Source organism: Chrysemys picta, chromosome 7 (genome assembly GCF_011386835.1).
Source record: "Chrysemys picta bellii isolate R12L10 chromosome 7, ASM1138683v2, whole genome shotgun sequence".
Taxonomy (NCBI): domain Eukaryota; kingdom Metazoa; phylum Chordata; order Testudines; family Emydidae; genus Chrysemys; species Chrysemys picta.
In genome coordinates, this window is record NC_088797.1 from 31071546 (window position 1) to 31098695 (window position 27150).

General features: G+C 52.2%; 2 protein-coding genes across 5 annotated transcripts in view; one reads left to right on the plus strand and one right to left on the minus strand.

Annotated features, from left to right (window-relative positions):
- The window catches only part of RTN3 (reticulon 3), a 40421-nt gene extending 35752 nt beyond the window's left edge, over positions 1-4669 (minus strand). Inside the window, exon 1 of one of the 2 annotated variants that reach the window (XM_065552982.1) lies at positions 4329-4669. In XM_065552982.1, the coding sequence (XP_065409054.1) occupies positions 4329-4356 (28 nt within the window). In that variant the 5' untranslated portion in view covers positions 4357-4669. The remainder of the gene's footprint in view (positions 1-4328) is intronic. The other variant, XM_065552981.1, reaches the window with a different exon arrangement.
- ATL3 (atlastin GTPase 3) lies at positions 125-26152 on the plus strand. 3 transcript variants are annotated; one of them, XM_065552991.1, is made up of 13 exons: positions 125-262; positions 13460-13677; positions 13818-13961; positions 14570-14674; positions 15298-15348; positions 17230-17286; positions 18425-18517; positions 19213-19351; positions 20894-21021; positions 22489-22545; positions 23186-23257; positions 23663-24094; positions 24573-26152. In XM_065552991.1, the coding sequence occupies exons 1-13, from the start codon at positions 208-210 to the stop codon at positions 24657-24659; spliced, it is 1638 nt and encodes a 545-aa protein (XP_065409063.1). In that variant the 5' UTR covers positions 125-207; the 3' UTR covers positions 24660-26152. The 3 variants fall into 3 exon arrangements, with proteins under 3 accessions (XP_065409063.1, XP_005305624.1, XP_023956046.1); XM_005305567.5 differs by lacking the exon at positions 125-262 and adding an exon at positions 4798-4931; XM_024100278.3 differs by lacking the exon at positions 125-262 and adding an exon at positions 4831-5005.
- The last annotated feature ends 998 nt before the right edge of the window (positions 26153-27150 follow it).

Below are 27150 nucleotides of genomic sequence, written 5' to 3' on the forward strand. Positions count from 1 at the left end.
GACAGCAACAGGAGCCTCAACAAACTAAGCGTCCGTCCCTCACGGCGGGAAGATACGGACTGGACTGACGCCGCGCAACGGACCTCGGTCCTCCTAGGACGGATTGGGAGGGCTGCTCACTGCGCATGCGCCATTGGGGAGGGCTGAGAGGAAGGTGTATACTACGCAAGCTCTTGTAGGTGGAGGCCGGACGGTTGGGCATCGGGCATGCGCCGCTGGAACAGAGTGAGGCTCGAAACGCGCAGGCGCCAACGGACGCGAGGTATTCACTGTGCGGATTGCTGCGCCTCTTGAGTTTCAGGGTTGGAAGCTGCTCGTTACGCTATGGGCAAGGGCGGAGTGCCTCATCCTTCTACGCATGCGTAATGGATATCTCAGCCTGAAACTAAACATATGCGCCTCTGGGCACCAGAAAACCAGACTAAGGCGGGTGACGCCCCGCTGAGTCGAGGCAGGAGGGCGCATGCAGCTCTGAATTGATTCTTTGGTTTGAGTTTAATGGGAAGGGAGAATTTTTCTTTCATTTATTTCCCTCCACTCTTTCCCATAATTTTTCTCCTTATTTTGTCGCTTTCATTTTCTCTATTTCCCCATTCCTTCTTTGCTCTTTCAATTTTCTTTTCATCTTCCTCTTCTCTCTCAAATAAAAAAAGGCATTTAAATACATTTCCTTTCAAACAGCCCCTCCCCAGAGCAATGGGGCTGGGACTTAACACCCCACTGAGAGGTGCATGGGGTGGCTCCCCTCTGAGTGATTGTCACAGGCTGCGTTGGTCATACTCAGGCTGGCTCCCTGTTCTTGGAGCTATTGTCTCAGGCTCTCTGCAGATGCCACAGCATTAGTTACAACTGGATCATCTTTTCAAACTTTTCTCCACAACCACAGAAGCTAGAAACTTCCTTTGTTTATAAATGGAAACTGAGCTTTTGATGCAATCATATGACTCCAGAAGCTGCTATCCAAAAGTGCCAACAGCCCAGCATGGCTGCACCAGCGCTGTGATCATCCCAGGATTGGGGCCCCCTACATCAGCTGTGAGGATTGCTTGCTTCGGATCTGGCTGGAGGAGCTATCTGCACTTTGCTGCTTATCGGTCTGGTTAAGATAATGTCTTTTGTTTCCTTATCACAGTGATTTTACCTTTCCATTCTCTGGTTAAGGAATTGGATCACTACGTGCCCCAAAGGACAGGCTATCAGTGCCCTTTAGGGCAAAGTGGGAGAGACTGCATTTCAGGTATTTGAATATGTGGCAGGCTTAACTTCATCCACTCTGGAATTTCTGATGCATCAGCAGAACCTAAACAGTTGCTGATGCATATTTGCTTTCAAACCTATTCCCATCAGGGCTGTTTCTCTTCCTGAGTGCCTACTGGAGGCAATCTTGGTCTCCAGATAGAGAAATACCACATCATTCTGCTGCAGCATTACCTAAGAGGTAGGATCAGAGAAGGGAGTGGCTTCTAGTGCGTTTGGGAACAACCCGCAATCAGAAATCCTGAGTTCTATCCCCAGCTCTAGGAAGGGAGTAGTGTCTAGTGGGCTAGAGTAGGTGGAAACAAGGAATCAGGACTCCTGGGTTCTATTCTGAACTCTAGGAAGAGGATATAATAAGACTTGTAGGCTCCTCAATCAGCTTCTTCTTCCTGCACTGTGTTTAGGGAACAGCACTGTACCACACTGGGTCATGGGGCCAGGATGGAGTGTGAGGGAAGAGTGCCCCCTACTGAATCACTCACCGTGCAGCACAGTGCCCAACAGTCCCGCACTGGAGTCCACAATGACTCTGAAGGCTGAGTGAGCCCTGCTGGCAGCAAAGATACTACAAGTAAAATTGCTTGGGAACAAATATTTTCACCTGAGAAACTTGTAGACATTTTGTAATAAATAAGATAAAATCTTTAATTAAAGGCTGAAAGCAAAATTGTTGTTTTTAAGGACATGAAAGTTTCATAAAAGTTGCACAAACATTTTCCATCCATTTCAAATTCACTGTCCTCTTGCAAACAGCAGAATTGCCACCCTTTCCACCCAAACATGAGAAAAGATAGTCCAGCGGTGGGGCTGTTATCTTTCAGCTTGAGAGATCCATGTTCAATTCCCCATTCTGCCACAGACTTGCTGTGTGACCCTGGGGAAGTCACTTTGTCTGTGCCTCAGTTTCTCCATTTGTAAAATCGGAATAAATAACCCTACCTTCCAAGGGGGTTGTCCATTATTGAATATGAGGTGCTGAAATACTATGGTGATGGGGGCAGATAAATACCTTATATTATTATAATACGTAGTTCTTCTATAGCACTTTTCATCAGTAGATCTCAAAGTGTTTTACAAAGGTCAGTATCATTATCCCCATTTTACAGATGGGGAAATTGAGGCATATAAAAGTTACTTGCTTGGCTTGCCCAAGATTACTCACCAAAGCAGAGGCAAAGCTGGGAACAGAATCCAGGCTTCCTGTTTCTTAGCTAGAGAGAAGCATTCAGAAATCATGCATTGGGCCTTAAAAAAATCAGTTTGAAAATCAGATGTTCTGAATATAAGACGGGGTTGCCTGCAATAGTGGGGGACTGGACTTGATGTCCCAGGAGTGCTTCCTTCCAGTTCTGTTTCAGAGTAGCAGCTGTGTTAGTCTGTATCCGCAAAAAGAACAGGAGTACTTGTGGCACCTTAGAGACTAACAAATTTATTAGAAAGCTTATGCTCTAATAAATTTGTTAGTCTCTAAGGTGCCACAAGTACTCCTGTTCTTTTTTCCAGTTCTGTGTTCCCATGACAAGGCAGAACAGGGACATAATTTTCCTGTGCCATTGAGACATATGTTTAACCTACTGGTTTGGCATGTTTTATGCATCCCCTCTATGCTCAATCTGCAGGAAATGTGGCTCTCTTACAGCTCTCGGGTGTCTTACACCCCCCTACCCTAGCTTTCCAAAGAATATCATAGCAAATGAAAGGTCTTGGGGCTTATCTTCAAGGTGTTCCATGACCGAGACCCAGGACTTCTCAAGGTTCCTAAAGCTCCAGGACAAAGACTGTAGTTAACAACTTGGCCTTGCTAGCACCATGGAGCTCTCTGCAACAAGGGTAAAACTTGTCTGTACAGGGGCTGGTACCAGACTGTGGAATGGACTCCCCCCAGGAACTAAGGGCCATTCCAAACCTACCCACCTTCTGCTCCAAGTGCCAGGCTCATTTCTTTGACCTTGCCTTCTCTAACGTAAACATGTATACACAAGGGGGTCTCACACATTGTAGGTACTGTCAGACGGGTTCATTGCACACACCAGGGCTCCTTGCATTCCTCCCTTCTCCCCCCAAGATGCCTGTGTGCAGCTCTCCCATTCTTCTCTATTTCAGGAAATCCTTGTAACCTGTCCATCATCTCCCTCATGCCAGGGGCTCTCTGTCCCCCCATTCCACCCACCCACCATACCAGTGTCTCCCATTCATGTCAGGGACTCCATGTGGCCCAAATTCCTCACATGCTGGGGACTCTGTGTCTCCTCCATTCTTCCCTTCCTGCATACTAGTGTCCCTCATTCTCCCTGCTATGCCAAGGGCTTTGTGTGGCCCCCATGCCTGCATGCAAAGGGCTGTGTGCGTTGCCCATTGTCTTCTCCCCACCCCCTTCAATAACAGCAGTAGGTGCTCATGCTTTTGGCTCTGGGAGTTGCAGGGACAATCCCTCCTGTTGCTCAAGATGCAGTATCTCGTGTGAAACTGGTGGTGAACATCCTAACTGAGGTGGGGGAGACCTGATCTATACTGGGGCCTCCAGGTACTACTGGAATACATGAATAGTAATGATAACAGTAAATGTGTAGGGGCCCTGCTCTCCAGCCACGCAGGACTCCTCTTCTGCAGCCAGCCCACAGAGCTCCTTCGCTACTACAGTCAGTTCTATCTCGAGTCCCAGCCCCTGGGACGGAGACTCTTTCCCAGAAGCTGGGTAGCAAGGTTAACTACAGCATTTGAAGGAGCTGTTTAGAACGGCTGCAAGGTAGCTGCAATGCATGAGCTAAGGGAAGGAGTCATGAATAGCTGCAAGGCAAGGACAATGCACTGGCTAGATTAGAGTGAAGGAACAAAGCACAGCTAGAGGAGAAAAGCCACGCAAGGCAAAGGCAGTGCACAAGTAGCAGGGATGGGCCATGCATGGGCTGCAGGGCAAAGGCGGTGCACAAGTAGCAGGGATGGGCCATGCATAGGCTGCAAGGCACAGGCGGTACACAAGTAGCAGTGATGGGCCATGCATGGGTTGCAGAGCAAAGGCGGTGCATAGCTAGCAGGGATGGGCCATGCACAGGCTGCAGGGCAGGGCTCACCTGTCTTTGTGGATGATGCTCCTTTCATACAGAGACCTCTGTGCAAAACTCCACCAGTGCCTTGTAGTCAATCTGTGCCCCAGCCTTGCACCCCACGGGGCCAAGCACCCTCTCTTGCTCTCAGAAGCCTGAGTGTCAGCCTGTACTCTGCTCTGGGAATGCTTTGGGTGGCATGGGGCTCAAAGCAGCACCGGTCCACAGCGTGCGACCCTTGGGTGCGAAGGAGTTATTCTCACTCTCCCGAGGAGGCTGCTCGAAGCCATTGTCCATAGACACCTAGGGGTACCCAGGTGAGGACTGGGGCTGGCCTACATTTCCCGGCATATACCTCCCCATGTAGTGAGAATGCCCGCCGCGGCGGTTGCTGGGACTTGTAGTCCACGGGCGCCACAGTTTATTGAAATATACCAGTGGGGAGTGCAAAGGGACTACATCTCCCGGCATGCCTCTCCGGTCGGTCGGCTGGCTCTCTGCTTCCCCCCTCCCGCCTGGCGGTGGCCCCGCCCATCTCATCCTGGGCCCGCCGGGGGGGGTGGAGGCGGCTCCATGTTGATCCCTACGCGGTGGCGGCAGCAGCGAACGGTGTCAAGCTGGAGGCGGCCGGTAATGGGGCCCCCTCCCCCCGTCCGGGTAGCCTAGGGCCCCCTATGGCGAAGGGGGTATAAGGGTCTCCTATGGTGAGGGAGTCCCCCGTGGAGACGGCGGGCGGGGCTACGGCGTCCCCTCTGGAGCTGGGATTCCCTATGGAGGGGGACAGAGGGGTTCCCTACGGAGAGAGGCGGGGATATGGGGTCCCCAGAGAGACGCGATCCCATATAGAGAAAGAGGATTCCTTATATATAGAGAAAAATGAGGTCATGTGTTCCCTTATAGGGAGAGGGCATATGTGGTTCCCAGAGAGGAAAAAGGGAGGCTTTAGGGTCCGTTATATGTAGAGAGGGGGGCAAGTCACAGGGTCCCCCATAGAGAGAGGAGGCCATAAGGTGCTTATGCAGTACTAGGGAGCTGACTAGAGCAGGCACCCCTGTGTACAGAGCAGGTGTCCCCATCACCACCCTACATCAGGACCTGGGTATAGGTGACTGTACTTATGTAGAGTTGGCTGATGACTCTATGCCCTCTCCCTGGATGAAAGGCCCCCTTTATACCAGCACAGCTAGAGTCCTTGAAGCACTTTGCAATCTATATATGTATGTAACTGGGGCCTGATTCTGCAATGGAACACAGAGCACCACTTGGTTCATGTGATCTGTTGGATACACCACTTGCTTGGGAATCAGGACACCTATGTTCATTTCCCAGCTCTGTCACTGTCCTGCTGGGTGACTTTAGGCAAATCACTTCTCCTCTCTGTGCCTTAGTTTCCCCATCTGTGAAATGGGGAGAATGCTGCTCTTTGTCCCCCCATCCCATTAGGGCAGGATTGTTCCCTGTAGCCTTTTTCCCCCCACACCCTATTGAGGCAGGATCTTTCCCTACAGTCTTTGCCCCCACACCCAGGAGGCAGGAACGTAAAGGGATTAGAAGGGGATGAGAAGGATGTGAGGTTATAATGTTTGACCCTCATTTGCCCAAGGAGCATGACCTCTGGCTGACGATGGCTGTAAGTGAGGCTGAAAGTGGTTTGACTGCTAGCATCGATGGGATAAAGCCATGCAGAGACTTGGCCAAGGGCTGTGATGGTACTGAAAGTGCTTTCTTCCACTGTCACGTTAGGATGGAACTGAATATTTGGGTCCAAGGCTCTAAACCATGCTGCTTCATGCCCACTAAGCATCTGGGGATCAAGTGACCCCATAACTGCTGGGTCTTCTTTTACCTTTCTCAGAATCAGCTTCTAGAGGCTATCTGAGCCCTATTGCCTAATCCAGTGAGGAAAAAGGAATACAGAGGAAAGATAATCCAGAGGGTATGGTGCTAGGGAGGCCTGGGTTCAAATCCCTGTTTGGCCACAGGCACCCTGAGTGACCTTAGGCAAGTCACTTAACTGCTATGTGCCTCAGTTTCCCCATCTATAAAATGGAAATAATAACACTGTCCTGCGTCACAGGGCATGTGTGAAGATTATGAGATGCCTAAGGTAATGAGGGCTCTGTAAGTACCATAGAGAGGTAGATAGATCTTTCTATGAGACGGTGGCAGAGGCAAGTATGATGCAGGCAGGGACTGGGCAGTCTTTCCTTTCACCTAGCTCTGTTGATGTTCCTCAGTCCAGACACCCAGTCCCCCTGCGAGGTGATAGTTTACATCATAGCTAGATCCATCTCCATGTCTGTCTATCTGTCCCTACCTACACCTCTCTATCATGTGTGCCAACTCCTATGCTGTCTTGAAGAACAGTTGAGGTGACAGGTTTCAGAGTAGCAGCCGTGTTAGTCTGTATCCGCAAAAAGAAGAACAGGAGTACTTGTGGCACCTTAGAGACTAACAAATTTATTAGAGCATAAGCTTTCGTGGACTACAGCCCACTGCATCCGAAGAAGCTTATGCTCTAATAAATTTGTTAGTCTCTAAGGTGCCACAAGTACTCCTGTTCTTTTTAGTTGAGGTGAGGCATGATTAGCTGCTTATGAAACATCGGGCTGTTTTCCTAGCACTGCATTGGGAACTGGTAAATTATGTTGGATGGCGCAAGGAGCCCTTCTGCCATCCCCTGCTTACTTAATGTGAACCAGGCCTGGATTTCCTGACTGAGGGCAGGGTGGGGAGTGCAGACTGAGTAGCTCTGTTTTCCACTCACTGGCAGTGGAAAGAAACTACGTGCAAGTAATTTTTGGGTGTGCGTGTGTGGTGCTGCCTTTTTCCCTTTCACGGAAGTACGTATTTCAAGAGGAGATGGGGGGGTGGAGGGGATCCAGGCCATAGCTTAACTCTTAGTCATCTGTGCAGGCAGAGTTTTTGTAACTGCTTTTGAGTGAATTTAATCTTGAATGAAGGAAGCATTTGCAAGAGAAGCCTGGGGCAGAGCCCTCTGTATGCAGCAGTTTCCCTGCCCTGGTTAACTTACAGTTGACCTGTGTTGAGTTGCATTTTGACACCCTTGCATTGCAAATGTGTGGCCTTGCGAGTGTGTTGAGTAGAGAAATGTTGCCCTATGTTGCATTATGCAAGTGTTGTGTTGCTTTGTGGGGCCAAGGTGTGGCATGGCAAATGTGGTGGTTGTGAACCTTTTGTGATGTGTTGCAGACACAGAGTGAGGTTGCTGTCGGAACGGTGTTGCAGATGCATTGTGTTGTTGTGTTAAAGTGTGAAGAATGCTTTGCATCGCCAACACATTGTGTTGTGAATGCTTGGTGGTGAGTTATTTGTACTGTGGTCGTATTAGAGGTCCCAGTCATGGATCAGGACCCATTGTGCTAGGCACGGTATAGAAGCAGAACGTAAAGCTGATCCCTGCACCTACGAACTTCTAATCTAGGGATAAGTCAAGAGACAACAGGACAGGTGATACAGACAGACAGGGGAGGAGCACAAGGAAATAATGAGATAATCCAAGTTGGCATGATAGGCTGTTGTCCCAGCCCACCAACATAACCGTAGTCAAGTGTTTTGTGGGTGTCATGGCAAAGGAGAGTTTGAGGAGGATAACGAGGTGGCTTTGTGGATGTTTGCACTGTATTGCAAGTGGTTTGTACTGCAAATGTATTGTGTCCCGAATCCTTTTCTTGCAAACTCATTGCGCTAGTTTGCAACCAGCCTGCCTTGCTAACACCTTGAATTGCTTCTCTGGGGCTCAAGCTGCCCCCTGCTGACTGAACACCTGTGGCCCTGTGTACCCAGCATGTCTCCCTGAGCATGTCATATTACTGACACTGCTCAACTCTGGTTCCTCTGCTCAGGGGTCCTGGGCTTACATCATGGACCCTCCTAGCCCTGAGGCCCTGTCATTCCTTGCCCCTGTGACATTTTCCTCTTCACTCTGCAAATTTGATTCCAGGCTTGTTGCCTGCAATACTGACCGGAGGATGGTGCCGGCATTGGGGTGTCAGGACTTTGCTGAGCCTCAGAAGGGTTGTTCTTGTTTTTTCCCCATCACTGCTCAGCTGCTGACATTGGGTGAAACCTCCTAGAGAATGGTTTGAAATATTGGCTTGTGTTTATATTGTGTTGGCATTATTTGTTTATCACACAGGAAAATGAGAAGGTCGTGCTTGAGAGAGTGATGCATAATGCAGGGCCAGGATAAGCTTCCTCTTCACCCAGCTCTGCCAGTGCCCCTCAATCTGGACCTACAGCTTCCTGCTATCCCAGCCTTGGGCTCATCCTCTCCTCCCCCACACCAGCTCTGCCAATGTCCCATAATGCTGACCTACAACTTTCCTGCTACCCTAGCCCTGGGGTGCCCCTCAATCCTGACCTGCAGCCCCATGCTATCCCTCTTCTGCACTCCCCATACAGCTCTGCTGATACCCCTCAGTTCTGACCTACAGCCAACTTCTGTCCCACTGCTGGGCTCCCCACAGACAGAGCTGTCGGTGCCCCTCACTTCTGGGCTGCACACTCACTGGGGAGAGTGTCAGTGACACTGAATCTGTTCCTGCAGGTGGCTTTGGGACCTCCGTACTCTGCTTCCTGCCTGAGTCACAGTTAAACCCAGATGCCCAGAGCTCTTGTGTATTAAATTAGTATGGCACTAACGGAGTCAGAAAAAGAATGCTAATTGCTCTTTTACTGCACTGGGTGGCATAGATAAAAACGAGCTGTGTGTGTTGTTGTTTACTATGTGCATTACAGCAGATGCCTTGCCTGAGATTGGAGCCCCATTACAGTGTGTGCTTTATTAGTAGCATTATGGTAGCGCCTCAAGGCTCCAATTGAGATTGGAAGGTCCCCATTGGGCTGGACACTGCACAACCTCCTCCCCAACCGAGATTGGCAGGGCCCTGTCATGCGGGGGGCCCCATTGAGCATGTGGTGCACAGACACCCCGTGATCAAGATTGGCGGGGTTGCATTGGGCTGGGCGCTGGAGAGAGAGAGACTGCCAGAGATGGACTCTGCTCACAAGAGCTTGGATTCAGAGATGTTTGCCTGACCTTTCAGGACCCATTGGTTCAGAGGAGGAGCAGGACTTGTTGAGGCACTGTCTCCAAAATCTGGTTTGTGACTCTTTCCCAGTCACTACTGTCCTTGAGAAGAGCCTGGCCTGGAATCCAACAGCTTTCGCGCTAGCCGGAGGTCAGGGTTTGGCTTCTCCAGACATCTGTGGATCCCAGCATGATGTCTGGGTCTTTCACTGGCCTTAACCATTGAGGCACTAGCTGGTCTAGGAGAGACTTGATCTGGGCAGAACCAGTTCCTCCTGCTAGCAAGATTTCAGGTTAGAGGGTTCCAGTTGGTTCCCAGATGATCCCTCACGGATCCTCTCCCTTCCATCCCCAAGGGAAGAACAAGGGAGCAGCAGCATGTGCTGTTAATAAACAAAACCATCCCAAAACAATCCACTCCACTACATGTGCAATTCTCCCTGCCCCCAGGGAGAGGACAAACCACATGTGACACATGTCAGTCACGTGGGGCTTAATTCACAGATACTAGAGTGAGGAGGGCAGGGTAAGAACCTGTACAAAATAGAATGGAGGGGGGAGGAAAAAGCAGCTGAGGATGGAGCCGGCGGGGGAGAAGGGACCATCCCATGCATGGAACCCCCTCTTGCTAACCATCACCTCCACGCTGCCCCAATCTCCTGGTGAGATCCTGAACTGGACTAGCTGCTGATCAAAGCTCCCTTTTCTAAATGGTGGAGCTAACAAGCAACCTTGTGATCAAAGCATGGGGAGGCTGGGTGCTCATGCCTTGGGGCGAGCCATTTCCCCTCTCTCTCTGCCTCTGTTGTTGAAAGAGGCTCATTCCATCCAAGGAAGGGGGGTTGGCATGGATGCCTGCAAAGTGCTTTGATGGCGAAGAGCCAAGGAAAGTGGAAAGTTTTATCCAGAGGCATAGATTGGGTGTTAGTCGCTCATGGACTAGAGTCCCGGACTCCCTTCTTCCTTTCTCCAAGACTTTTGCCCCTCAGATCTCTTTCCATTCCAGTCCTAACTTATCGATAATCACCTGAACACAAGCTTCCAGTGCAATGCTGTGGCCAAAAAGGCTAATGAGAATTTGGATATATAAACAGAGGAATCTCGTATAGGTGTAGGGAGGTTCTGTCTGTATTTGGCACTGGTGCGACCGCTGTTGGAATGCTGTGTCCAATTCTGGTGCCCACAATTCAAGAAGGTTGTTCATAAAATTGGTTCAGAGAAGAGCCACCAGAAAGATTAAAAGATCAGAAAAACATGGTTAGAGTGATAGACTCAAGGACCTCAATCTGTTTAGTTTAAAGAGAAGGTTAAGGGGTGACTTAATCACAGTCTAAAAGTACCTGCATGGGAAACAGTGTTGTTGTAGCCATGTTGGTCCCAGGATATTAGAAAGATAAAGTGGGGAGCTAATTTCTTTTATTAGACCAATTTGTAGCTCTCTGTAGCTCGAAAGCTTCTCTCTCTCACCAATGGAAGCTGGTCCAATAAAAGAGATTACCTCACCCACCTTATCTCTCTTCATGGGCAACCGAACTTTGATTGTGGGCTCTTTAATCCAACAGACAAAGGTCTAAAAAGACCCACTGGCTGGAGGTTGAAATTGGGATTAGAAATAAGGTGCAAATTGACTAGTGAGGGAACTTGACCATTGGAACAACTTCCCAATGGCTGTGGTGGATTCTCCATCGCTGGGAATGTTTAAATCAAGGCTGGATGTGTTTCTAACAGTTTTGCTGTAGTTCAAACAGGAATTAATTCAGGGCTGGCCTATGTTATATAGGAGGTCAGGCTAGATGATCACTGTGGGCCCTTCTGGCCTTAGAATCCAGGACTGCACCTGGCCCCATTTGCTGCCCAAACCCTCCCCACACGATGAGGCAGAGGGTCAGACCCTTGGCTGGCCCCAGTCAGAGGGCGAGTGGGCTGTGGTCATTTACCCCAGCTGAGGAACCAGCCCAAGGCAGCTCTCTCATGGCAGCATTCCGCTTTCTGGCATATTTATCAAATCATGCTAATTTCATTCAACTGGAAGTTCTTTGGGCCAGGGATTGTCTCTTAGTTCAGTGTTTTGGACAGCGCCTGACCCCACGGGGTCCTGGTCCATGTCAAGCTTGTGCCGTCCAAAATAATACTTTGTGTAACTGCGGCACATTAGCGAGGTTCTCGTCAGCATCGTGGTAAAATCCCTCTCTGTGGAATTTGCTGCACGAGGCTGTGCTAAGATAACTGCCTCTATGTGGCCCTAGCTCAGGGAGACTCTTAAGACCATCAAAGAGCCACTGTGGTACAAAGCAGCTGCCTAAAAACACCACTCTTCCCCCCCACCCCAACATTATTATGCCCATTTTGCAGGTGGGGAATTGGAGGTGCAGAGGGAGGAAGTGACCTGCCCCAGGTGGCATGGGGAGTCCGCCACAGAGGCAGGAATAGAACCCAGATCTCCCGAGCCACCAGGGCCTTACCCTGAGCCTGGGTTAGAGCTGGGTTAGAAGTTATCTGTTCACTGCCATTGGCCTGGATGATCTGCACGCACGTTGGCCTAGCCCAGGCGTGAGCAGCCACACTGCAGCACCATATCTGTGTTACTCTGTCCTCACTCGTGCTGCACTTTCCTGTGTGTGCGACTAGGACTTCTGAGGGCGTATTCCGTAGTTCTTTGTGCTGCAGTATGATAAGCTGCTCTGTGATTCTTTCCCAGTGAATTGTGGGAGAACTTGTCTATCCTGGGGACACAGGGAATTGTGGGAAAGCATGGGAGGGCTATCAGCCTTCCAGTGATTTTTTCCAGCATCCTCACTGCAAAGTGGGCCAGTTACCAGCCTGAGTGAAAGCAGAATCTGGGCTGTAATCCACCCCCCTGCTGGGCTACTAAATTTGGGGGAGAGGGTTTTGTATGTGGATGGGAGTGGGTTGGGATAACACCCAGGTAAAAAGCCTGGCAGTGAAGACATACTCTGAGGACAGAGTACAACCCTAGCAAGAGAGCACCAACTTCCACCTGCTTGAGCCAATTATTCTGGTAGAAAGTCTCCCAGACTGGCACATGTTCCTTGGGCTGTAGGATGGGTATTTACGGCTCTGACTGGTGGCCAGGCCACTCCCTGAATTAATCCTGCCCCTGCAGCCCCAGTGGGTTCAGGGGTGTGACTGGCAACAGGGTGCCGCTCGGTACAGGCTGCAGCAAATATAACCCGGCCCCACCCTGCTCTCCAAATATTTCTGGTTCCAAGGCTTCCCTGTCCTGAGAAAGGAGCAGATCCAAGCTCACTCTCACCAGCTGGGACTGCCTTGGACATCCCTCCCTTGGCTGTGTCCTGCCCCTTTGTGTTGTGGGTTGCCCTGAAGATTGGGAGGGGGAGGGGAGGGGTTGTCATCTCTGGTGCAGTGTTGACATGGAGTATTGTAACCTCAGCCCTCATGAGCTCCTGGGGTGGGGGGTGGGGGGGAAACAGCCAGGCTTGCGATGGGAGCTCTGGCCCTGGGGGCTTTATATGGCATCCCTGGTGCACTAGATGCTGCTGAGCTTGGGTTTTATCATCCAAGCTGCTGAGCGCCCCCCAGGCAGCAGGATTGGGACTCAGGTTGCATGTAGCCAGGTACTTCAGCTTCCCCTGATCAGCTTGATGTGGAAGGTACAGACCCCAGTTTAGGAGAGGGGGGCCCTGTAGCCACACAAGTGCATCTCTTCAGACGCTCCCAGGCCTTGGGAACGGGAGAGATCCACAATCCCTTCCGTTGCGAGGGTGGAACTAAGCCCTCCAGGCCTGCGTTCGGGAGAGGAAAACAAGAAATTTTACACCCTAACCCCACCCTTGGTGCTTGGGGGATTTCTGGTGTGTAGGTCAGCCCAGGGCTGTGGTCCCCTGCTGTACAGAGCGGAATATAGAAATATAGGAATAGTCATATTGGATCAGGCCCATGGGCCCAACTAGCCTGTTATTCCATCTCTAATCAGCATGAAATGCTTCAGAGAAAAGTGCAAAAAAACCCCGAAGCAGCCAGATGTGGGATAATCTAAATCCTTGCTTGGAAGATTGTTCCCAAGCCCCACCTCCCCTAGGGCATTTCCTAAGAAGCCCCCCAAGCAATGTATTTGTGCTCACAGGTGGGGACGCCATGGGGCGAGGGAAGCCTGGGCCAGTGCAGATCGTCTTGGTGCACAAAGAAGCCCACTCCTTTGAGCTGGACGAGAAGGCGCTGAGCCGGGTGCTGCTGCAGGAATCTATCCGGGACATGGACGTGGTGGTGGTGTCGGTAGCTGGGGCCTTCCGGAAAGGGAAATCTTTCCTGCTGGACTTCATGCTGCGTTACATGTACACTCAGGTAAGCTCTGTTCCCATGATGCCCTGCTGCTGCATTACATGTACACTTGGATGAGCACTGCCCCTTCCCACAGTGCTTTGCCTCCAGCCGACCCAGCCTTGCTCTCAGCTGAGAATCCACCCCTCTTGCTTGCTCTGCAGAAGGAAGGTGGCACGTCCAGCTGGCTGGGGCAAGAGGACGAGCCCCTGCTGGGGTTTTCATGGCGTGGGGGCTCAGACCCCGAGACCACCGGGATCCAGATCTGGAGTGAGGTGTTCACCGTGGAAAAGCGAGATGGGAAAAAGGTAAGGGTGGGGGGATGGGGGTGGGGAGTGTGTCTGATCGGGTGGAGGCAAGGGGTGGGGGGAGCGTGCGTAGGGGGATGTGGCACCTTTGTGAGTATGATGCACAGATGTGGCTGCACCCCCAGCTTTGCAGCATTATGGAAGAGAGTGCACGGATCCTGGCAGTCAGCCAGCCTCTGATCTGCAGCCAGACCTCTCCTCTGCCTGCTTTGCTTTGGCCCCCTGCCGTTTGCTGCAGGCCAGTGCAGCTACCCACAGAATCTGCAGGACGGTGCAACCTGGGCCAGGATGGCATCGGGTCATCGAGCGGATCCATGTGCCATGCTAGGGGGAGGGCTAGCGTTACCGGCTGCTGGTGCACCGGAGGTGTGGGGGTGTCAGTCTGGGTGATGCCCTCTTGATGCTAAGCCTGTGGAAGGGGCAGGCCATACCGATGGTGCCCCACACGCCCTTGGATGCCGTCTCCCCACTTGGGAGGGAAGCATTATCCCCACATAATGAGCCAGAGCTGGGTACTCCCTAGGTTCCAGCATGGGCATGTTAGTGTGCTTTCTCTGGTCTCATCTGGCCCACAGCCTTCCATCCCAATCTGTGCCCCTCTCCCCCAGGTGGCAGTGGTTCTGATGGACACCCAGGGCGCCTTCGACAGCCAGTCGACCGTCAAGGACTGTGCCACCATCTTTGCACTCAGCACCATGACCAGCTCCATCCAGGTGGGCCCTGCGGAGGGGAATGCCCTGGGGTTAGACAAGGGGAACCATTCCTAGACTGGAGGTGCCTGGCGTGTGGCACTGCTGGCAGGGACTGTGTCTTGGTGTCATCAGGGCATGGGGCTGTGCACAAGGGCTGCCATCTCCCAGCCCTAAGGGAACTGCGCAGATGGTCACCTCATGGCTCAGGACCTTAAGCAGTGCAGTGAGGGTTCTGAGCATGGCATGTGGCTGGGAGATCTCTGCTCCCACTGTGAATAGAGTGGGTGGCGTCCCACCTTGCTCCGGGTTGGTGAGCCCCAGTGGGAACTTGCTGAGATTTCAGGGTGAGAGTTTGGGAGCCAGGAGCTTTAACCAGACACAATGCGCTTGGCTGGGTGATGCGGGAATAGCCTTAGGGGCGGAGGGGCCTCGCTTACAAGAAGAGGCCAAAGAAAGTGACATGGAGATGGCTGGAAAGGGGAGAGATGTGGACACAATGCTAGGATACCAGCACCATGACTGGGGAGCTCAGTGGCACCATTCCCATCTGATTGTCTGGCAGGGATGGCAGGGGAGGTTTGAATCTCAGCTCTGTGGCTTCCCTGGTGGATGCTTGACATTAACAGCATCTTCTTTCCTGGCAGATCTATAACCTGTCCCAGAACATCCAGGAGGATGACCTGCAGCAGCTGCAGGTAACGGGGGAAGGGCCTTGTAACATGAGGATGTGGCAGGGAGGTTAAACCCAGAACTGAGGGCCAGGGGAGCTTCCTCAGACAGCTGGGGTGACCCAGAAACAGTTCTTTGAGCTGCAGCACCTGACTCGCTTTGATAGGCCTGGCTGGGGTGTAGGCGAGGCAGGAGTTGCTAGGTACCTGGCCTGGAGTTGCTAGGTACATGGTGCCTGGCACTGGCTGCATCTCCATCTGGCGCGTCAAGAGGGTAATGCCAGTTCCAAGCTGGCTGGCTGGGTCAGCAGGGTAAGATCTTTCTCTGCAGCTACGGGATGCTGTGTCCAAAACAGCCACTTCAATTCATGATGTATAAACAGGGGAGCAGTGAGTCGGAGCAGGGAGGGGATATTTTACCTCTGAATACGTCATTGTTGAGACCAATACTAGAGTAGTGCGCAGTTGTGGAGTGCACTTTTTAAAAAGCACATTGAAAAATTGGAGAGGTTGCAGAAAAGAGCCAGAGAAATGATCAGAGGGCTGGAGAAATGCCTGACAGTGAGAGACCTAAGAAGCTCAATCTGTTTAGGTTCTCAAAAAGAAAATCAAGAGGTGACTTGCTCACGGTGTACAAGTAACTTCACGGGGAGAAAATCCCAGGTACTAAATGGCTCTTTAACCTAGTGGGGAAAGGCGGAACAAGAACCCATGGCTGGAAGTTAAAGCCAGGCACATTCACATTAGAAATAAGGCACCAGTGTTTCACTTTCCTTTCATTTTCCTTCGGAACAATCGCCCAAGAAAAGTGGTGATGTCTCCAAATCCAGACTGGAGGCCTTTCAGGAAGATGCTTTAGCCCAGTGGTCACCAACCGGTCAATCACGATCTCCAGTGGTGTAGTGGGGCTGCCGCTAAGGCCCAGGGCGGGGCTGGGGGCAGGGGTCTCGACACAATGCTCCTGCCTGCAGGCACCACCCCCGCAGCGTCCACGAGGGAACTGTGGCCAATGGGGGGGTAGTGTCTGCAGAGAGGGGCAGTGCGTGGAGCCACGTGCCCCTAATCCCCCTCCCAGGGGCCTCAGGGGTGCATTGGCCCCTTCCGTGAGCGGCGTGGTCCACGGGGCCAGGGCAGGCAGGAAGCCTGCTTTAGTCCTCCCGCAGTAAGTGCCACCTGGTGGGAGGCCGCACCCCCAGCCCTGAGCCCCCTCCCAGAGCCAGCACCCCAAACCCCCTCCTGCATCCCAAGCCCCTGAACCCCCTCCCAGAGCCAGCACCCCAAATCCCCTCCTGCACCCCAACACTCTGCCCCAGCCCAGAACCCCCTCCTGCACCCCAACCCCCTGCCCCAGGCTCAGCCCGGAGCCCCCTTCCACACTGCGAACCCCTCGGCTCCAGCCCAGAGCCCACACCCCCCTCCCGAACCCCAACCCTCTGTCCCAGCCCAGTGAAAGTGAGAGAGGATGGGGGAGAGCTAGTGACCAGAGAGAGGAGGGGATGGAGTGAGCAGGGCGGGGCCTCGGGGAAGGGGCAGGGCCTCAGGGAAGGGGCAGGGTAGATCCTGGGTTGCCCTTAAATTTAAAAAGTGATCTTGGGGGTAAAAAGGTTGGAGACCACTGTTTTAGCCAAATCCAAGTTTCCGGGCTCAGTACTCGGGGGAATGGTGACATTATCTGGCCTGTGTTATACAGAAGGGCAGACTAGAAGATGATCTAATGGTTTCTTCTGGCCTTAAAATCTATGACTCTGTGTTGGCCCATGGTGGCTGTTATGGGATGATGACCCATGATATTTGTGCGTGCATGCGGCTTTGTATGTCTGATGGGTCCCCAGTGATCACCGTCCCTGCCCACTCCAGCTGTGACAGCCTTGTCTTGTCCTTTAACCACTGGTCTCTCTGCTTCCTCAGCTCTTCACAGAGTATGGGCGCCTAGCCATGGACGAGATCTTCCTCAAACCATTCCAGGTACGCCCTGCAGCCCACCCTGTCCCCATGTCCCGGCTCTGCATGCCCTAAGGGGTGAATGAGCACACAGGCCAGGTGGGGGAGCTCCTTGCTACGCAGGCCTGTGGGGGGAACTGGGTTAGGCCAGGGCTCCAAGTATTCAGACATACCTGGAGTGCAGGTATCCAGGGGTTTCGCTCCTTGGGCAGAGGTTTTTGATTGTTACCCACAATCCAGCAGGGCACTGGATTGGAGCGTGACTGCTTTAGCCTTCTTGTTGTGTTATGGAGCTGTTGGTAGCCCGGATACGAACACTTGACCTCTGGATTTAAGCATGAGTCTCTGCTCCCTGAATAGGTGCAGCTGCAGACTGGGCACTAGAGGGCCCAGTTACTCCTGTCTGAGGCTCTCTTGTCTGTAGTTCTCCATGGTCTCTTCTCCCCAGGGAGTGTCACATCCCTCCTCTCCCAGGCTGTGGAAATTCACATGAGTTCCTGCTTCTGGTGAGGAGCCTTCTTCATCCCAGTCTCAGGCTGAGCAGCTGGAGAAAATACAAGGCCGGGCCTACCTTCCCTCTGCTCTAGCTTCTGGCTGTGCCCCCTTCCCCGCAGCTGTCTGTCTTTATCAGCTATATCTGATTAGCGAACAGGGCTGGCTGGCTCTAGGCCCTGGGCCTGTTACAGAGGGGTTGGTGGCGCTAACCAGCCTCAAAGCCCCTGTAGCTCCAGTCCCCTCTACCAGGTGTCTGTGGAATGAATTTGAGGGGTCTCAGCCCACTTCCCGTCACAAAAAGCTGACGGAGCATGGAGATTCAATTCCCATCTCCCCCTAGGGGGACACTACTGGGACAGGGGTGGGGAAGCTGTGTCTGTGACTTAGGCTTCCCAGCAAATAAGCACATACATGAATCCCATTCTCCCCAGCTCTGTGGCCTCTCCTTCCCCACCCCTCTTTGGAGCAAAGCCCCATGGGCTATCTAGGTGTCCATCCTTGCTGTGAATCAGTTCTGCCCCTATAGAGGGACCAGGAGGTGGTGCCCCCTGCTGTCACCCTCTTCTATCACTGTTGGCCAGTACAGTCCCAGGCCGGTGGCACAGAGCAAGCATGTCCCCTAAGCCCATGGCTGACCCCCCATGCCCTGCCTTCCCATCTCTCTCAGACCCTGATGTTCCTGGTTCGGGACTGGAGCTTCCCTTATGAGTACCCCTATGGCCTGGAGGGGGGAAGGAACTTTCTGGAGAAGCGGCTGGAGGTAAGGACTGGCTGGGACAGCCACATCAGCTGCAGATCCTTAAAGGGGGTTGCTGTTTGGCCCGAGTGGGTGAGCATGCTTGGGGCATCACTCAGTTGAGGGCCATTTGCAGCCCAGAGCTTTGAGCATGTGATGTAACTCACCTGTCCTCCAGCAGGTGGGGCCTGGCCTCCTGCCCTGAGACTGGCTTGTCCCATGGGTCTGTCTCAAACCATGCCCCCCTGGGGTCCTTGACTCTGTTGATTCCATCCCTTCAAATGTTGCTCCTGCTTTATCCCTTGGCTTTTGGGCCTTGGCACCATGCTTGTGGGCCCTGCAGGATGGCTGAGAGCTGAAGTCAGCAGGGTTGCATGGGGGGGAGGGGCAGGGTGGGATGAATCTGTGTCAAGTTTAGCCCTTTATTCCTGTGGACTGATCCCCCACCCCCCAGGCTTCCATCTTCACAGCAGAGTGATTCAGCAGCACCCCCCTGGGAAGCTATTAGTGGCTGCATCAGAGGGGATGTTCTCCTGCACACCTCAGCCTTAGCATTGATCCAAACTGTCCAGCAAGGCAGGGCAGGATCTTTTAGTCTAGTTCATAATTCCCCGGGCAGCCCTTGCTGGCAACAGGGTGGGAGGAGTCCTTCTCCTAGCACAAGGGTGTGGCTAGCTGGGATGACTGATGGCATGCGGGAGATGTCGGTCTGCCGGTAGGTGAAGACCCATCAGCATGAGGAGATTCAGAACGTCCGCAGGCACATCCACTCCTGTTTCACCAACGTCAACTGCTTCCTCCTACCACACCCAGGTCTCAAGGTGGCCACTAGCCCCGGCTTTGATGGGCGACTAAAAGGTAGGCCGTGCGCAGAATTGACTCTGCTCCCCTTCCACTGCAATCCAGAATGGATAACGCAGCTCCCCTTGCATGGACCCAGTGTGGCCTGTTCCTAACCGGGGCACTGTGGGATTGACAGGACTTAGGCCACAACCACTGAGAGCCGGAGCCCTGCCTCCAGGATCTGCAGGCTCAGCGCTGGGGAATCTGCATTTAGTTAATTATGATCCCTTGGAGACTGGTTTATAAAGGGGCCTCATCATCTTAAAATTCCCCTATCTGCCTGCAAAAAATGTGCTCTGCTCAGGTTACAAGTTGAGCTGGGTAAATAATGGATTTTCCATTGGCTGTTCTGAAAAAACGGGAAAAAAATACAAAATTTTCTGAAAGTTCAAAAAGTAAAAAAAAAAAAAATCATTTGGGGTCAATCATTTTGATTTTTGTGCTCACCCCCCTTCTTAAAATTTTAAAATATCAAACGAAAAGTAATTTTGAAGTGAAAATTGTTTTTTTGTTTTTTGTGTTTTTTTTGTCTTAAACAATTTGCCACAATGGACACAAATTCATCAGCTGTTTCTATCGCCTCAGATCTGCCTTTTTTGCTGAAAGAAGTTGGGTCAGAAAATGTTGCCCAGCTCTAGTTAAAAATAGCGATTATATTGAATTGTGATCGCGCCTAGGAGCCGCTAGGACACGTGGTGCCAGGCGCTGTGCCAACAGAATAAAAACCTGGTCCCTGCCCCAAACAGCTTACACTCTAAGGATGAGACAAGAGACAACAGCTGGATACAGCCAGATGGGGGAGCACAAGGAAACCATTAGACAGCCCCCGGCAGCATGATGGGCAGTGATCTTAGTGCAATAGTGACCTAACTGTTGTCAAGGTTTTTGTAGGCCTCCCATTAGAGGAGAGTTTTGAGGAGGCATTTGAAGGTGAAAAATGAGGTAGCTTTGAGAGTGTTTATGGGGAGTCCTCACTAGTGTGACGGTCAGCATGGGAGAAAGCACAAGCGGACTTTTTCTGAAAATGTAACAAGTGAGTGATGCAGGCTGGGCTCAAGCCCCTGCACAGGCTCCCTGTAAGTCACTTAGCTGCTCCGTGCCTCAGTTTCCCCATCTGCACAATGGGAATAATAGCGCTGCCCTGTTTCACAGCACTGTTGTGAGGATAAATCATCACAGATTGGGAGATTAGCTCAGATATTAGTGATGCGGGCCAGATAATTACCTAAGAGATCTGAGCTCAGACTAGGTTTCATCTCACTGAATTTCCTTTAATTGATGGGGTGTTTTAACTTCTGTCCTGTTTGTTAGGGGCTGAGCATGGTTCAGCACTCTGCTGGAGTTAGCCACCAGCCTGGGAGACTGGGGTTCGAGTCCCAGCTCTTCCACAGACTCTGTGTGATCTCGGGGTGAGCCACATCCCCTCTCTGCACTGTCTGGGCAGTGAGGCTATTTCACAGTGGGCTTTGTAGGAGAAATTCAGGCATTCTGGTGCTCTGATGCAAGTGTATATATGCTAGTTTCTTGACATGTCTCATTCCTTCCTGCCTGAGCCAGACATTGCTACCGAGTTCAAGGAGCAACTCCAGCAGCTCATCCCAATTGTTCTGGACCCTCACCAGCTGTTGGAGAAGGAGATCAATGGTTCCAAGGTCACCTGCCGAGGCCTGCTGGAGTATTTCAAGGTAGGCAGAATCCAGGATGAATGTGAAAATATAGCTGTTCTGATACATTGCCTTTCCTGAGCCAGCAGGTGGCAGCAACACTAAAGCCACGGGCTGGCAGCCTTTGCAAACAGCTGGTTGGGAGCCAGGATTTCCAGTCTGCAGGGAATTCCAACATATGGGCATTTTTTATTTTTTTCTGCAAATTGGAACAAAAAGCCAAAATTTGCAGCAAACTGAAAATTCTGACACATTTTAATTGGAGACCCTGGAAGTGTTTTGAGAAGGTAAAACATTTCCTTTTTACTTGATCATTTGGATTCTTTTCATTTAGACTTTTACAATTAATATTTTAATATAATATTATCTCATGTTTATTGTAATTAGCATTGTATATTATTTATAATATATATTTTACATTATATTAACATACATAACTATCCATTACATATACACTTCTACCCCGATATAACGCGACCTGATATAACACAAATTCAGATATAACGCGGTAAAGCAGCGCGCGGGGGGCGGGGCTGCGCACTCTGGTGGATCAAAGCAAGTTCGATATAACGCAGTTTCCCCTCTAACGCGTAAGATTTTTTGGCTCCTGAGGACAGCGCTATATCGGGATAGAGGTGTATTAAATATTTCAACATAATAATTCTATATAACATATATTAATTATAATATACATGTTACATTCAATTAAAACATAAGTAATATCCAGTATGGAATGTATACAAATACACTATTCAAATGTGTGCTTTAATATAAAAGTCCAAACAAAATGCTCAAGTAAAAATGAAACGTGTTTATTCTATTGCATCGAAACGAGCAGTGACATAATTAGTTTTGACAACTTCCCGTCAAACTCTAGTGAAATCACTGCCCTCCTGTGAAATGTTTTTGATTTTGACGAAACTGCTTTTTTCGATGGAAGACTGTTTTGTTGCAAAATCGGTGACCAGCTCTGGTTATAAACCTTTCCTGCTTCGAGTAGCGAGGGGAGTTGGGGGAAACTTCCCCCTGGGGACAGGTTACCCTGTCACTGCAGGGATCCTGGCAAGCTTCTGGTGCTGCCCCTATCAGAGACAGGATCCCAGAGTGGATGAGCCAGTGGTCTGATCTGGGCTGACTCTGTTCCTGTGATGAAGGTTCCCAGGGAAGTGACTAAGAGATGAACGTGGGTACTGGCCTGTGGTTTCCTGTTGTGAGGTATGTGAGGTTGGAGCACTTACCTAGGATTGGGGAGACCTGCATTCAAGACCCTGCTTCACCACAAATGTTCCAGGCGACCTTGAGCAAGTCACTTAGCCTCTCTGTGCCTTGTGTTCCCCATGTGTAAAATGAGAACAGCACTGCCCTGCCTTTCGGCGGTGTAGTGGGAATAAATACATTAAAGATTGTGATGGGAGCCAAAGAAGTGCCTAGCCTAGATCTCCTAGCTCTATACCTTGCTTTCATTGCTGTCGCTCTCTCCCCTCCCAGGCTTATATCAAGATCTACCAAGGAGAGGACCTGCCTCACCCCAAATCCATGCTCCAGGTGAGTTTGGTTGGTTAGGGCTAGCCAGAGCCAGGGGGAGGGGGCCAGTGGGTGGACCCCAAAGCCTCTTCTGACTCTGGCCATTGGGTAGGAAGGACAGTGAGTGCTTTCCAGCGACGAGCTGAGCAGCATGCCCTGAAGATCAGCTGCCTTCCCCTGTCTCTGAAGGCTCCAGGGCCTGCGTCCCTCTGGAGAGCTGGAAGTGACTCCCATACAGAATGTGAGCACTCCTAGCCCCTGCTGGCCCAGAGGCATCTTTCCCAGGGCAGGCAGCATAAATCCAGCCCTGCTTGCCCCTGGTGTCAGTTCTCGGCTGGAAGATGGATCCTGCTTATCAGCCCATGCTGTGGGTCAAAACTACCCGCTGGGTGCCAGAGGGTGCTATTGGTGGAGACCAAAGGGGGAAAGGGTTAAGCCTGGCTGCTAGTGCTATCCAATTCCCTAGTGATAGCGGATGGAACTGCACTCTGCAGGTCTGTACCAGCCCCAGTGCCTCCCAGAGGCAGCAGGCAGTACTGCACCCAGCATGGCTGCACAGCTCCAGCATCCCATAGGCATCAGGCGGTACTGCACCATGCACCGCAGTAGTGATGCTCATGGCAGTGCTGATCAGTGGCTTGCTTTTGCCCTCTTTCTGCAGGCCACCGCGGAAGCCAATAACTTAGCAGCTGTGGCCTCTGCCAAGGACATGTATTACAACAAGATGGAGCAGGTGCGTGAGTCATGGGGAATGGCGTCCATTGGGCAGCCAAGATGGGTGTCCACATAGTCAAACCGTGTATTCCGCTTCCCCCACATGCTGGATGTCGGGTCCCGCCTGAGCCCCCGGCGGGCCTGCTTATTATCAGCAGGACTTGTAAAGATATTGTTAGAGGTGGAGAACCCCTGAGTCCTGACTCCCCGGCCCTCTGCTCTAATGCACAAGACCACTCCCGTCGTAGAGCTGGGGATAGAACCCAGTTGTCCTGACTCCATCCCCCTGGTCCTTGCAGTTGCAGGTGAGCTTGAGGGAGGGTGGGGGCGAGGGGCATACTGCAGTCGGGGTATTCTGAACTCTCATAGATTCCATTTGGGCACAGAGATGCAACCTCCCATATGATGCTCCCTTCCCCCCCAGATGTGTGGGGGCGATAAACCCTACATCTCCCCGGAGATCCTGGAGGAGAAGCACCAGCAGCACCGTGCATCTGCCCTGGAGCACTTCCAGAAGATCAAGAAGATGGGGGGGAAGGAGTTCAGCCAGCGCTACGAGGCGGAGCTGGAGAAGGAGATGGGCGAGCTCTTTGAGCACTTCGCCAAGCACAACAAGAGCAAGAACATCTTCAGCACCTTCCGTACGCCGGCCGTCATCTTCAGCGCCATCGTGGCCCTCTACTTGGGCTCGGGCCTCACTGGCTTCATGGGGCTGGATGTGGCTGCCCAGCTCTGCAACTGTGTGGTAGGGCTGCTGCTAATCGCCCTGCTGGCCTGGGGCTACATCCGTTACTCAGGCCAGTACCGGGACCTGGGCGTGGTCATCGACACTACCGCCGACTTCGTCTTGGAGCAGGTGGGCAGCACTGGGGATGGGGGGGCACTGGGTAGGCATGGCAGGGGGACACAAGAAATGGGGGATGCCTGGGATGAGGCAGACTAGGCCTGGTTGGTATGGGTGGTGTGGGAGGGGGGTACTAGCTGTTTAAAGGGAAGGTGGAATTGGCGAGCCAGGGAACAGGCTGGTCCTTAGGGATTCATAAGACTCAGCCCCACTGATAACGTGGAGACAATGCAGTGTGGCTGAGGTACTGCAGGGTGCAGTACTGCCTGCTGCCCTGGCGGGGCTGGGCTGGGCCGGAGTTGGAGATCCCTGCAGAGACCTTTCCAGCACTGGGAACGTGGCCCCTTTGACCTCCCCCAGAGCAGGTGAACTAGGAATTTGGGTCACACACGCAGCAGCCGTTTCACCCATTAGCCAAGGCGCTTTGGTGCGTATTGGGACTTTCCAACCACCCCCACCAACCAATCTCTCTCCTGCACCTTTTCTCCAGGCCACTTCCCGCATGGGCAACACCACCCGGGTCGCTGTAGCTGACACGTCGGGTGCAAGGGCTCCGCCTGACAAGAAAACCCAGTGAAGCTTTCATGCCAAGGCTGAGTTGGGGCTTTGCAAAGTCCTGTGCTCCTGCTGCAGCTGCTGCTGGCTGAGAGCGACTCCAGGCCCGCAGATCTCGACTCCTGTCTTCTTTCATTCCTGTTCCTTTCTCCCTTCATCTTTCCTTCGCTTCCCCCCTTCTTTTTATTTTTTTTGCACTTTAAAAAAAAAAAGACCAACTGCAGCTTTAACCTCCGACCTGTGCCAGCCAGTGCCTTGTCACCGGGATGGGGCATCCTCCCCACCGGACTCACATTCCTGCTCCTGGGAGCGGCCCCTGGACTGGAGACCACGTCTGGATCCCGGCTCCTTAATGGTTATTTCTCATCGCATGGGATTGGCTCCCCTTCAGCAGGGGGCATGGGCAGGTGCTGTTGTACAATCCCAGGCTCCCCCCTCACTTCCTGCTCCGACCCGGGAGGTGCAGATGCTTTGGTGTCTTCCCTCCAGCCCAGCGGAAGGGATGGGTCCTCAAGGCCTGAGCAGAGTAACCGTTGCTGTTCCTCATTTTCCCTCCCTGCCCCTTGTGCCTTGGTAGAACTGAACCGTGTTGTTGGGTCTCGTGGAGAAGAGGGGAACCTCCCTCGACCAGCTGCTGCCTTAGGGTGTGGTGGGAATGGTACCAAAAAATACAGAGACACCTCCACCCTTTCCCGTGCCAGAGAGAGCCTTCAGCCCACAGCATGCTGCCCAGCCCTAGCTAACATTGGCCAAGGGCCAGCGAGCCCCATGGCATGATTCTGGTGCTATGCCGCCAGCCAGCCTGGGCTCCTTAGGCAGGGCCAACACTGCTTCTAGAAGTGCGACCCACCTGTGGGCCCCTGCCTGCATTGAGAGAGACTCCTAGCCTGTGTCTCTGGTGTGGACCAATGTGGTCCATTTAATCTCCAGCCACACTTTCCCCCATCCAGTGTTAACACCCCTCACCACCACCACTGCTTTCGGCTTTGGGGCAAAAGGGGGCTCTCCGCTCATGGGAGATATGCCCAGGGGCTCCTTTGTGCCGACAAACCCAGTCCTAACCGGCAGCTTTGTGCTGTGGCTTGGTCCTGTGTGGGGTACCAGTTAAAATGCAGTCCTGCCCACATGGGGGTGGATGCCCTACTTAGCGCCAGCCATGCGGGAGCTCCCTTTGCTAATGTCTCTTGCTGAGTGACCAATCGTCTTAGCCCTTTTGAGTAGGGAACTTTTGCCATTGGGGCATCACGCTGCAAAATCCTTAGCCTCTTATTGGATTCCCCTCGCCGGGACCGTCGACACCATTCGTCAGCCAAGCAGATCGCGGCCTCCCTTCTCCACTGGTATCTGGCTGGGATCAGTTGGGCAGTGCCAGGATCTGTGATCCGAACCAGGGGACCAGATGCCACCCATTCCCTGCCCAGTCTGACCCCAGCCCCTCCACCCATCCCAACCCTGAAGCACTCACACATTCCCGCTCATGTAAAGCACAAGAATAAAGCTCATTCCATTTCGTGATCACAGTGCCTCATTTCAGGGGGGTGGGGGGGAAGAGGGAGAGGGGTACAACCTTTCCCTGGGAGGCTGAACCCTGGCTAACCCCCCTTGCCTCCCAAGCCTTGTTCTGCTGGAGATTTCCTTGGCTCACCAAAATCCTCACCAGTGTCCTGCCTCCTTCGGTGGGCCTGGATTGGTGTTGCAGGCATCTGTTTGCGGGGGATGTAGAACTGCCCTAGTTCCCTTTGAAATCCCCCAGCCCAGGAGCCATATATGTTTCAGGTCACGTTAATGTTGCCCATTTCAAGCCTACTATCTTCCACCTCCCTCTCCAGCCATTCCCTGGTGCCTCAGCCTGGTTCCAACCGGGCATCCCTCTGAAGATGCCCTTCTAACTGGCCCCCTGTGAAAGCCATTGGGTGCCTGGATTTCAAGGCTCAAGAGAAGGGGCAAGTACATGGTAGGGGTGTGTGAAATCTGCAAAGGCTTCGAAGAAGGTGGGAGTGAAACTTAGCTAAGAGGGACCAACTGGCATCAAGATTCTTTTGGCGTGGATGGATGATTATGTGGTCAGATTTTCCCCCTTTGTGCTAGCTTTGGAAAATTCCTCTCCCAGTGTAAGAATTACCTGTGGCTTTCAAACTGGTCGCATGAAAAGCTTGGGGGTGGGTGGGGAGGAGGAGTGCCTTCTCCAGATGTTAAAAGAAAAGCTACTGTTCTCTGAGAGTGCCCCAATAAAGCCAGGCCCCTTCAATTCTCGGCTCTGCAATGTCATCTTTCAGTTTCCATTCAGCCTGTCAGACCACCACATGACCAGCTCTGTGTTACTTCCTTCAGCAGGGGTGCAGCATGGTGAGACCGCTGTGTCAAGCTAATGCTTTTTTCTATCCATACAATAGCAGTAGATTTTAAATTCTTGGCACCCTGTGAGGCAGAATGTCCTGTTCCCATTTTACAGATGGGGCCACTGAGGCACAGGGGAGCAATGTGGCCTAGTGGATAGAGTGCTGGACTGGGAG